The 12,881-nt window shown below is 45.0% G+C and overlaps 1 protein-coding gene across 2 annotated transcripts; it reads right to left on the bottom strand.

Annotated features, from left to right (window-relative positions):
- Positions 1-3,328: 3,328 nt before the first annotated feature.
- LOC142771746 (uncharacterized) lies at positions 3,329-6,384 on the bottom strand. Of its 2 annotated transcripts, XR_012886117.1 has the most exons (3): positions 5,468-6,384; positions 5,142-5,278; positions 3,329-4,189 (listed from the first exon to the last, which is right to left on the bottom strand). XR_012886117.1 is itself a non-coding variant. In XM_075873606.1 (2 exons), exons 1-2 carry the CDS (start codon positions 5,649-5,651, stop codon positions 5,100-5,102), a joined length of 363 nt encoding a protein of 120 aa, XP_075729721.1. In that variant the 5' UTR covers positions 5,652-6,384; the 3' UTR covers positions 4,764-5,099. The 2 variants fall into 2 exon arrangements, 1 of the variants encoding a protein (XP_075729721.1); XM_075873606.1 differs by lacking the exon at positions 3,329-4,189 and having other exon boundaries at positions 4,764-5,278.
- Between the last annotated feature and the right edge of the window lie 6,497 nt (positions 6,385-12,881).

Below are 12,881 nucleotides of genomic sequence, written 5' to 3'. Positions count from 1 at the left end.
GAATACTGCACAAACACTATAAAAATAAAACTTGAAAGCAATGAGTGTTATACACAAGATAAATACACATTGGTGGCACAGAAATGAATATTAGTTATAAAAGAATACTGCACAAACATCATTTCAGGAACTAATAACAAGAACTAAAAATAAACACTGGTAGCATGTGTGGCAGACTCCACTAAACCACAGTGAAGAAGAGCACCATAAGAGAACATTGTTAACAGAGTGCGACGAAAAAAAAAGATGTCATGCAAAGTGTCTCGCTAATACAAAGGACCATAGTCTGCCAGCACGCAGCCTTTCACAAACTCTGGCAGTATGAACCAGCAAAAGATATTACACAACCTGATAGGAGCAAAGAATATTGGATCAGTCTATCTAAAAGAAAGGGTTCATTGACATGCAAGCTATGGGGTGTGCATATTGAAAATACAGTTTTTATTTTAGTATCCTTGTTCCAAAGCACCAAACAATACCTGCTGGCTTACAAATCAGAACGATGACTGGTAGCATTCCCTCATAACTTCAGCCTTTCGGCCTACCCTTCCCCTTGAGACCCAGTGCTCCTTCTGAGGCAGATGGTCCTTATGTAACTGCAGTTTCTTCACTGCAACTCCAGTTGCTGATGATGCTTGTGCTCTTTTTTTTTTTTGCTGCCACTCCTGAGCACCCTTTTGTTAGTGAGCCTCGTACAGCGATTCCACTGCTTGTGGTAACATTTTCTTCAGCGAGGATTCTCGCCTCATGTAGTGCACCAAACAAGTGTTGCAACACTGTGTCACTGTGAATGTAGTGTAGAGAAAAGAGCAGACGATCGGTTTCGGCCCTTATTTTTGATCTTAAGTGGCGCCTACTTTGTTCAGATGTTTTCTGCAAACCACACTGAAACTCTTCAGTGACCGGATCAGCTAGCACTTCAGGGTCTTCTGTGTCAGCAGATGTGCAGCTTGTGACAGAATGGGCAGTCATGTTAGTCCCTTCCCTGTATTCCACAGGTAGACGTGAAAAGCCCCACCCATCAACAAGCAAAAAAATGGCAGCAAAGTGTTTGCACGGCAATTTTGACTTCTTGAAGTCGAAGCATGTACAGCTTGGATCACTGAAGTTAACTTCATGAAAGCCACCACCCTGAGCGACAGAACGAATGCGAAATGTTCCTTGTTCACTGCAGACTTACACGTCCTCCGACCTGTAATCAGATGCTCTTGTGAGCCGCTCCATAATATGCTTAGCTACAACAGGGGGCCTCTCATGGAGGAAATCGGGCACATCATGATGATAAAGGCGGTATGAAGTTGAAAAACTCAGACTTGCTTGCAAGAACTGCACCTTTTTCCGGAAAAAAGCTTTCAACTAAGACTTTCAAAAGCCCTTGCAGGCTACGGTAACCACTGTTTCCAGCCAAGTATGCCTTGAGCTCCTTGTTTTTTTATTCTGTTCCGTTGTTTGTGCCAAAAGGGAGGTCCAACCTGTACTTTTCCACCCACATTTCTTTTACTGAAAGCCACTTACTACTTAGATAGGCTTGCAGCTTCTCGTTTCCCTTCCATTGTTGTGACTCCTTCAAAGCTTCAATTGCTTTGGTCAAGTCACCCTCGTTTGTACTGGCTGCTACTTGCCTCAGCATTTTCCTCATATCGTCAACATCTTGTACTTCATTTTCTTTTTTCGAAAGCCACTCGTGCCAAGCCTACTCTCAGTGAAAGTCACATAGGACTGGCCTGCTCTTCGGGAAGGCAACAGAAAGTGCACTGATCTCTGCCTGGCTATAGTCCACCATCCAAAACTTAGGACTTAGGGTTGGATTCCAGGCCTTAAAGATGTTTAGTGCCTCTTCGATGCAGGGAGCTGTTTCAAATTGTACTATGAAAGCACCTGCAACAGCATAGCAACTTGAAGTTTTCACCACAATAAGGAAGAGTGGAAGTGCATAATCTGTTGTTTTGTATGTAGCATCAACACATACGACAACATCACTGTACTTAGGTATCAACTCCTTCATGAACTCAGTCTGAATGCAAAGCAGCAGTGTCTGCTCACATTCCTGTGCCACAGTTTCTAAAGCATCACAATCAAGTAACTCGGCCTGCGGTTCCTTTTGCCCATCAGGATCATTTTCCAGAGACATGGCATGATAGGCTTGGAAAAGTCATCTTGTTCCAGGTGCTTTCTCTTTCATTTGTTCTACATACACTGCCACATTCTCTTGATCAAGTGAACTAAATCTGTCCTTATGAAGTGCCTTATGAATATGATTTTTTATGTCTGTCTTCGTAGGGTAAAAGTCTCTGCAAGTAGATGGGGGGCACTGCTTGTTTGAGAACAGTACATCTCGGACAAAAAACCTTAGGCAGCTCTCAACAGTTTTTACATAAGTCACACCTTGTTGTACAAGCTCACAATTTTTTTTGGACACTTCTGAATTTATCAACTGTGCGTAGCTTGCCCAGCGAGCATCAATGTCATGATTAGAGTGGGTTTCCCTGTCAGACATACAGACATAGAAGCGATGCTGGTGCAGAACAGGTTTACCACTAGCTTCTTCTTGCAATGTCAACCTCAGTCGAGAGATCATTTCCTTTGAAGCTGTTTCGTGCTGCCATTTGGTACATGGTTGTGGGATGTTGATCTAAAAATAAAAGAAAAGAGCAAATGATAAACAACGTAAAAGAAATTAGGTTGTTTCCAAAATTGGCTGCAAAAATGGGAACCTGTTTCAGTGGTAGAAAATAGAGGTGCATTTGACATATGAAAGCAGAGAAGACTTGACAATTGAAGCACGTAGGCATTAGAAAGCTGTGTTTTATAACAGTGACATTACACAATACCCTCAATGCAATATTACTAAAATGATTTTAAATACACAACCTTTTTCCAGCTTTAGCTGCATTTGCCAGAAATATATGCACTGCCATGCATTCTTTACCCATGAATACTGCACTTCAGTGCTGTAAACACTAAAGAGCAGTTAAATTTTTCAATGGCGCTCAACTGACACTTTCATAGGTAGCATGAAGTGCTAAAACCTTGCAGCAATGATTGCAGTATCAATACATAAAGAGATCCAAGTAAAACACACCAAACAACAGTAACAAGAAAAATTTTGCACATTCACGCACCAATCGAGTGAATTATAAAGTGCTGACTGCCCACAAAACCAACAAACCTGTTTGTCAAGAAGTATTGCAAGATGTGTGTGCAACACTCTTGTTGCTTCTTGGTCCTAGTGACATGCGCAAGCAATTGTGCTGCGAAATGTAACCCTTGCACAGACCTGGTGTGTCAAAACAAGTGTAGTTAAAGATATAACCCACTTCAACGAGCATTCTTGGGATTATAGAGTGATTTTGACGGCATAAAGAATGATTTATAAAATAAGTACTTACATTCACAAACTAAATAACATTTCATGCAGTGTTTTCAAAAAGAGTTAACAGTTCAAGCTGTAAAACTTGTAGGTTGAATAATTGTCCACACAGCGTTTTCAAAAATACGGGGCGTGCAAACACGGACACAAGAAAAAAGTCAGGACACCGCAAACTTATCAATAATATAATGAATACTTACCACTATAATGAATGCTTACCAACTAGCTCAGCTCTCTGTTATTCTAAGTTTCAAAATTACGTATGCATCATCGAAACAGGTGTGCATAAAATTTAAAGGTGCTCATACTCATAGACTTTATTCAGCCATTATAGCCACAATCAATAAAAGACACATTTCTGCACAGAACGAGGAGCAAAAAGTGTAATTCAGTATTACCTGTGCAATGCACATGCATTATCGAAAACATGTATATCATGGTGCATGTTTCAAGCCACAAGGCGAGTTGTTGGGCTAGTTGGTTTTGATCAATGAAACTGGTGTAGCGCGCAACCACAAGGACAAAGGAAGAGACACACACACACACACAGCGCTGCAGATTCAAGCCACAGATTGCTTTCACTAATTTAACGCAAACTACTACTACTTTGTGGACGTCTCCAATTTTAACTTCAGTATTGATTAAAGCCAACAAGTAATATATCAGGCTATATGCATTCGTTTTTCTGTTTACCCTGAATTCCGGATACAACTCTACTTGTTTCACATGCATCGTTACAGTGCACCCCTTCTTCTTTGTCCCCTGTAGCTTCACCTTTTTTCGCTGGAGGGTAGCTGCGGACCAGTCGGCATGCTTCTCCTATTGCATGAAATGAGATATGGAACATCAGTATGCAACAAATAATGGCAATCATACATGGATTAGAGGAATAGTTTGTGTTTTGGCATTATAAATTCACTTAGGAGCAGCACTCCACATCTCCACTTGGGTACAGGTGCCACAGTCTTTGGCTCACATTTAAATTAGCATTATGGCTTCACCCTCCTTTGTCCCCTCTCCATAAAATAAATCCCCTGGGTTTCATAACAAACACAAATGTGCATACCACAAGAAATGCTAATAGGGCTGTACGTTTAATAATTTTAACCTGAATATTACCCTCCTTTAAGTAATTACTGTTTTATCTAGCTTTATTGATGAACAGGTGTATTACCGAAAAAGAAAAAAGACTGCATTGATATTTCTTTGCCAAAGACAGATTATTTTCAAAGATGTTCACTTCAACATTATTCGATGCCCCATGTGCTACTCATTTATAGATTTCGTGTCGCTCTGCAACTGCAGCAGTTGTACGAGTTTCGCTGTTACAATTTTATGTGCATTCAGCAATGACAGACAGCACTGGAAGTCCAGCTGTTAGAATACGGCTCACTCAATTGGTTCCAGTATCAGAGAATGTCACATTTTAGGCAAGCGTGTTTCACTAATATCTGGTAATACGTACCTTGATCGCCATGAAAACGTTAATCGGTCTATAAACAGATGAAACTTTTATGTCCTATATAATAACTAAATAAAAATAAAATCTGCCAAATAATTAATAAACGTTAACGATGTCGATCAGCGTGGGTTTGCTCTTTTGTTTCCCTACAGTGATGTGGTCGTGAAGGCATGTCACTGTGAATGCGCATCAGCAGGATTTTGTGCGACGTACCAATACTTGCACGCTTCAATGCGAAAAAGATACGAGTGCATGTGACAAATTAAACTATCCGTATCGGCTCGATCGATGTGTCCGTGCGAATGTTACCTGTCGATTTCTTGAATTCTGCACCTTGTGCAGGTCTCTCCCAAAGAGGCAGCCTCTGTCCGTGGTCTGGGCAACCTTAAAAGGGATGTCTTCATTTATGACCACGTGTCCGCGTTGAGTGCTGAACATCAGCCTGCCTGCACAGATAAAATAAATCTTTACATCATCCGTCCCAACGTGGGAGGAGCCCACTGTGCGCTAGTCGCATCTCTCAGGACTCTTAATATAAAAGTTTGACCGTCCATCTATCCATTCATCCATCCATCCATCCATCACGCACCATCCTGAGGCGGCACGTACGCGCTATGTATTTGCGATGAACATACCTTTTGGCTTCACGGAGTGCTCAGTCTGGAAGCACACATTGACAGCGGCGACTTCCCTTAAAAGCTCTTCGTATGCCTCTCTGCAGTCAGCATAGCCGGTCCACGTGTTTCCACACTTCTTCAAGTCCCGTAGGTGCCTCTGTAATACATCTTCTTCAGCTGCTGTCGCCACTGCAGGCTCCATAGAGCCCCGTGCCGCAGGAAAAGTGGCACGGAATCTGCTCTCAACAAACCAACACCATTCGGCTCGGCTACGCTCGCAAAGCGCGTCTCCGTTGCTAGGCGACGGCCACGCATGCGCAAAGGAGACCCATGTGGAACGTACTGCAAAAAATTACGGCATATTCACGGGGTGAATGATGATGAATGGGCGAAGCTCCGGAGGGATTCATCGATAAACTGTGAATCTTCCGTGTAATTCGCCCAGTCGATCATCATGTAAAGACGTGAGAAACGCTGTGTGTGTATATACACAAATCAACTTTTATTTGTTCTTAGACGATGGATGGCTTGCGATGTCCCTTGCCTCGCGCGCTCGCACATCGGGATTCTGTCTGCGAGCGCGCACTGCTGCCGCCTTATCCATCCGGCGACTCCGAGCGCGCGCCAACAGCGAACGGATTTTATTACAACGCTCCCCCTAGCGTACGTCGCCGCACTAAATCGAACGATTGCCTTCAACCAATGACACGCGCCATATGTGACATCATTCCTATTTTATAAGATCTCGCGTCTTTCATCAACTACAAGTACCGCTTTCTAGTTTATAACATCTTGCATCTTTTCATCATCAGCTACAAGTACCACCATCTAGTAAACACTGCAAGAACTAAACTAGAGGTGGCTACATACAGGCTACAGGGGACGCACAGCCCACGTCCTAAGGAGCTTCGCCCCTAAAAACCTCACCAAATGAAGCCGCGGCGGCCATATTGCTCAGGGGAGAATGTGGTGGCGCCCAACGTTTCTAGTCTAGAAACGTTGGCGGCGCCTGCCTTGTAGCGCCGTAATGCTGTGGGCGCTGGCAGCCGTGCGTTTCATTATAGCTACTAAAGCACCGGTTTATTATTTTTAGGCAGCGAGCGAATGTGGGAGTGACTTTAATGCACATATGCTTTAATTTTTCTTTGACACTTAGCGTTTTAGGCATGCTAAAAAAAAAAAAGCCAGGCATGCACGGAATGCGCAGCGCAGTTGCACCTTAAGCTAGAAGAGCGGTCTTTCAGAGCATTTTCTAAACACTCTGGGATGCTACAAGCAAACTGCTGTTTACCCACAGCGCCATAAATAATAATAAATTTCGCGTAGTAGGCCAGTATTCACTAGGCTATCCTTCGTCATTCTTTGGAGAAGCGTACGCGGTATCCGCTACACACTTGTTGGAAAATTTGTGCAGTCTTTTTTGTGCAGTGGCTGACGACGATGAAGAAATATGCGTGAAGTGGGTATGCGGCACCGTTAAAGGATGGTAAAGAATAAGTTTTCCAATGAGTTGCAGCATACAGACGACACAGTCGTTGAGCAATTCGTATTGTGTGACACCTGGCTGTTTCTTCGACGTTATAAAACGCTTTCTTATTCCTTTCACGACATCAAGTATGCCTAAGGCTCGTTTAGAAAGAAACTACAAGCACTAGCTGGCGTGGTTCAGTGGTAGAATACTGGGCAGGCACGCAGCGGACCTGGGTTGGAATCCCATTATTATGTGTTATTGGTGTTCTTTATTTGCCGAGTTTTTTTTTGTTCTATACTGGTTAGGGGCGGCGGCGGACAACTACGGCGTCGCAAGTGACCTGTGTTCGTGCCACCAGGTGGCAGCAGACGCGGCCACTGTGTAAACATATATTGCGAATTGATATCCTTCAGTACTAATTTTTTTACAGCGACAGTTGTTATGTGGTCAGAACACAGATCACTTGCGACGCCGTAGTTGTCCGCCGCCGCCCATAACCAGTATAGAACAAAAAAAAAAAAACTCGGTAAATAAAGAACACCAATAACACAATGGGAATGGCCTAACTGGCCGCGTCTGCTGATTGGCCGCGTCTGCTGATTGGCCTAACTGTTCACTTCTGCCTCACAGCAGAAGTGAACAGTTAGGAGATGCAAAACTTTCACTCGCACTCAACCATAAGCCCTTGGCGAACAACAGTGCAGCATGGGTGCAAACTCTTTTTATTAGGGAAGGAGGAGTGTCTTTCAACTTTTCACGTACTCGTTTGTGAAGCTGCTGGATATACAGGGAAAACGGTGCTAGGAAAACTTGCAGTCCTTCCTCTGATGATACGTTCTGCTCCATTATTTGGTCAATAAAATTCCGAGAAGCATCAATACAATTTAAAAGGCCCCATTGGTACCAGTTGTACCCTTCTTTTTCAGCTGTTAATTGTACCTTGTTTGTGATTTTTTTTTCATTTTTTGTTTTTTTTTTTTTGCTTGTAACATTCTTTTGTGGGTGAAGTTCAGGGGTGGGGAGCTCTATCAATTAGGGGCACTTTAGGCGAAAGCGTACTTCCCGGAATTTTCGAAGGAGCTCTTTTCCTTTTTTTTTTTTTCCTGCATAAAGAGAAGCATATCGCAACGTATCAGAAATTTTGAGACTGGGAGCGTAGTGCTTATGCAAATATAAGAAGCTCCAAATCCCAGAAATGCAGAGCCGTTGCTACGTTAGCTACCTTTTGAAAGCGAAGCGCTCAGTTCTGTTAGGCACACTCGCGTACTGGCTTTTCTAAGTGCGCATTGAAACGATGCAAACACGGTAGTAATTTTAGAAGCCCGTCGTCTCGTTATTTACCTTGTCTCACCAAAGCAGCATGCTTCAAAATGTGCTCTAAACAAAAGTCATCATTATTATTCTTTTTGACGCTTAACTTTCTCCCTCATAGCGCACTCTCATTTGCCGCGCATTACGACGTCTTTCGGAACCCTGAAACGTACAAAAAATTATTTAAAGAATCTCTGTGCACCTGGACGCCGAAAGGAAGTATATGTAGTCGCGAATGCAGTCGTAGTCATGAAAAAATGCGAGGAAAAGCGAGCGAGCAAAGCGTGCCTGCTTGCACATCAAAGGTTTTACCTGGTGTCCGATTCACACGATTCGCGTAGCCGGATACTACCCACTACCCAAGAGCCCACCATCGTCGTTTTTTAAAGTCATCACAGACATGTTCAAAACCATCTTGCTTAATTAGAGGCATCACACGCAACATTACTGGCACTAAAACAACGCGCCCATCCGCTTTCTGCCCTGAGCAATATGGCGGCGATCCGCTTCAGCCACAGAGCCCCTCCGCCACTCCAGAAGTTTTAGTATAACCTCCTTGTCTCGTGGTCACCCCACTGACCTCCACTAGGGAGGCCAGTGGGTCACCCCCTTAACTTCGCGTGAACCAAAATTAGTATGGGAGGGTAAGATCGTTTTACGAATACGATGCGCTGGTCAAGACATGAATAATGTCACTATCTCGTCACGTACGTATGTCAAACACTTCCAGCCAGGCATTGGCACATACCCACGGGCGGGTATGTGCCGCGGATGTGTTGCACAGGTGATTGACATAAATAAACAAGACAATGTGTGCATTGAAGATCTACCAAAATACAGACAAAAATTAGCTATTATTAACACGGATTACACAAGGAAGTAGCAATTTTATTATATTTTTAATAAGAAGTGTCATGTTATGAAACCAAAAAAAACACAGGAGTTGAGAGGAAACACAAGCTTAAAGAGATCAAAAATTTGTAAACGTGGTTTGTCGCTAGTGCCATCATCCCAACATGCGGACCTCTTCAAGGTTTCCACTGCCTACCTTATCTGAATTGTGTAGGGCAGATTTGTCAAGATGAAGGGAAGACACATACAATGGTGCTAACCATCAGCAAATGACCACAAAACATTTCAGATACGTTGCACCGACAAGGCCGACAGTCTTCCATTGCCTACCTTAGTGCATTTTATATTGTCGCGACAGGTTGGCCACGTTCAAGTAGCCCGCTGCAATCATCGTGGCGCGAGGACCAGCAAGGCCCGGCTGGCATGCGCCACGCGTTGGTACACTCGGGCTACGAGGAAGAGGAAGATAGTCGAATCTGTGCCACTCGGCTGCTCGGACTCGACGACCATAGTCGTTAGACTCGTGGGCACAAGTTCGCCCTAATAAAGACGCTTGTTTTGTAGCCTGTCTGCCTCAGCATCACTACATTTCTGGTGGAGGTGCTGGGTAATGAATCGAAGCCCCACGAGCTCAAGACAGCGTAGCCCCGACTACCAGCGTGTCAACCCCGTGGAAGTGACTCCTGTACACCAGAGGGCAAGTCGCTGTATTCGAAGTGACTCACCTGAGTTCAGTCCTCTTCACTTCACACCAAGGGGAAGTCAAATGATGGACGCCACCACTATGACTAGCCAGGTATTACCGGCACAAGTGTTCATCAGCCAACCGCACCAGCCGCCAGTATTTCACGGCTACTCGTACGAGGACGTTGAAGATTGGTTGGACCTGTTCGAGAGAGTGGCGAGCTTGAATGGATGGGACGAAAGAGAAAAGCTCCGTCGTGTATACTTCGCGCTGGAAGACTTCGCAAAGACATGGTTTGAGAACCATGAAACCTCGTTGTCTACCTAGGAGGTATTTTGATGACAAGCTGTGACTACGTTCGCGAACATAGACCAGAAAGAAAAGGCGGAAGCTGCTCTTCAATCGAGGAACCAGCTCACAAACGAGAGTGCTGCCACGTCTGTTCAAGCGTGCCGATTACAACATGGCTGAGGATAAGAAGGTGCGCCATCTAATGCGTGAAGTGAAGCAAGAGCTGTTCGCCGTTCTCGTTCCCAACCCTCCAAGCACAGTTGCTGAGTTTTATTTGGAAGCGACGGCCATCGAAAAAACATTGGAACAGCGGGCTCGGCAGTAAAACCTTAATCTTAACTGCGCATCTGCACAGGTATTTTCTGGAGGCGTGCTAAACGACGTTGAAGCCCTGCGAGAGCTCATTAAATCAGTTATTAGGAAAGAACTGAGTGGACTGCAAATGCCCCCAGCTCCAACTGCACTATCTGTTACAGACGTTCGTGACGAACTGAGGCAGGTCATACGAGAGCCAGAGCGTGAGCTGCAGCCGGTTCGACCTATCCGAACATACTCTGAAGTTCTCAGACAACCCACAGTACACAGCAATGCAGCAGTTGCGATGGCGGAGACTCCTCTCCCACCTGCAGCACGCCGCGCACCTCGTCCACGGGAACCAACGGCTACCTATATCTGCCCCCAGGAGCAGCACATAGCACACATCGCTATGTGAAGCATAGGCCCAGGAAAAGTGACGTCTGGCGTGATTACGAGCGCAGGCCTCTGTGTTTTTATTGTGGCGAAGCGGGTCATCTGTACAGCCCTTACCGACAGGCTGGATTAAGAGGCTTCCCGTCGTATGCACCGTGCCCCGGAAACGGCGAATGACCAGCGGAGTTTGAGGAGTATTCGTCCACGCGCCAGAACTCACTACCTCTACGCCAACATCGGTCACGGTCACCATCGCCTATGCGCTTCTGGTCATCCAGCCCACGTGCACCTTCAAGGCAGCCTGGTCATCGCTCTCCAAGTCCACTCCCGGAAAACTGAAGCAAGGGACCTGTGGAGGTGAGGCCGCTGATAATATCAGTTATGAAAATCCTCCAATATGGCTTGAGAGCGACGACGGTGTATTTCCGGTAAATAGGTGCAGCAACCAAAGCGTTACTTCATATTTGCAGTTGAGAATGAAAGGATCGGAGATGAATGCCTTAGTCGACGCCAGTGCTGATTATTCATTGACAAGTCACAAGATAATGAAGAAGCTAAACAAAGTTGCGACACAAGTGGAGTGGATCAGAGATACGCATGGCGGGTGGTCACATTATTACGCCCCTTGGCAGGTGCACTGCAAGACTTGAAATACAGGGCTTTATTTACGTTGCCGATTTCATTGTGCTACCAGAATGTTAAAAGGAACTCAGTATAGGAATCGATTTTTTGCGAACTAATGGCACTTTAATTATTCTGCGTAGGTCCAGTGTGTCGTTTTCGACTGAACGAGCTCTACCTGTGGAGGAATCTGAGGAACGATGCCTAACTGCTCTACGCATTGTTCATGATGACGTAGCTGTGTCGCTACGCTGCAGTGTAATGGTGCTCGTAGAGATTGACGCATTGTATACAACCGTGAAGGCACAGCAGATACAAATGTAAGGCTGTTTTTGAACAAAGATGTCTGCGTAGCTCGGGGTCTTGTTCACTTGACGAATGGTCGTGCAGATGTCCTACTAACAAATTTCTCCAATGAACTTCAACACCTCGCTCAAGGCACTGCTATTGCCTATTTACACGACTTCTGTATGGCGACCGAACTATGCAGCTTAACGACGTCAACCACTCGACCAGAGTGGCCTGCAACATCGACACATCCATGACCGTCAAACAGAGCCTTCCGGACACTGTCAAAAGAAACAGATTTACGCCTTGATAAAAGAATTCTCTGATTGCTTTTGAAGTGCCTCGAAGGTCCAGCGCACGTTAATCACGAAACACATAATTATAACGCAAGATGACACGAGGCCTATATGCCAGCATCCATATCAAGTGTCACAGAAAGAACGGGAAATCATTAAGAAGCAAGTGGAGGAGATGCTTTCGGATGATGTCATCCAGCCTTCGAATACTCCATGGGCGTCCCCCGTAGTGCTCGTTGAGAAGAAAGACAACACGCTTAAATTTTGTGTCGACTTCCGAAAACTGAACAGTGTAACTAAACGAGATGTCTACCCCTTGCCACGTATCGACGATACACAAGATCGGCTGCGATCCGCAAAGTTTTTCTCCTTCTTGGATCTGAAAAGCGGATATTGGCAAATAGAGGTCGACGAGCGGGACCGTGAAAAAACGGCATTCGTAACACCAGATGGCCTCTACGAATTCAAAGCGCCTCCATTCGGCCTCTGTTCCGCCCCAGCGACATTCCAGCGAATGATGGACACTGTTCTCGCGGGATCGAAATGGCAGTCATGCCTAAAGCATTTGGATGACATGGTGCTATTCTCTGCAATGTTTGAAAAACATCTAGAGCGACTACGCGCAGTATTACAAGCCGTCCGGTCAGCAAACTTGACAATCAAACCCGAAAAATGCCACTTCGGCTTAGAATAGCTGCGATTCCTTGGACATATCATTAGTTCTGACGATGTTCGTCTTGATACCGAAAAGACAGTCGCTGGTCAAAGGTTCCCTACACCCAGAGACAAAAAGTCAGTGCGTCGATTTTTTGGTTTATGTGCCTACTATAGGCGATTTGTGCTCAAATATTGCGGAACCTCTTACAAAACTAACGAAAGACGGCGTGCCCTTCACATGGAAAAGCGAACAACAGAAAGCTTTTGACG

Source organism: Rhipicephalus microplus, chromosome 9 (assembly GCF_043290135.1).
Source record: "Rhipicephalus microplus isolate Deutch F79 chromosome 9, USDA_Rmic, whole genome shotgun sequence".
Lineage (NCBI taxonomy): Eukaryota > Metazoa > Arthropoda > Arachnida > Ixodida > Ixodidae > Rhipicephalus > Rhipicephalus microplus.
This window is presented reverse-complemented; position numbering and strand designations above follow the sequence as displayed.

Excerpts from the sequence above, each read along its gene's own strand:
- LOC142771746 (XM_075873606.1), bottom strand. The coding sequence starts at position 5,651 with ATGGAGCCTGCAGTGGCGACAGCAGCTGAAGAAGATGTATTACAGAGG. Across the intron at positions 5,279-5,467 it reads GCACTCCGTGAAGCCAAAAG|GCAGGCTGATGTTCAGCACT; the intron begins GTATGTTCATCG and ends TTATCTGTGCAG.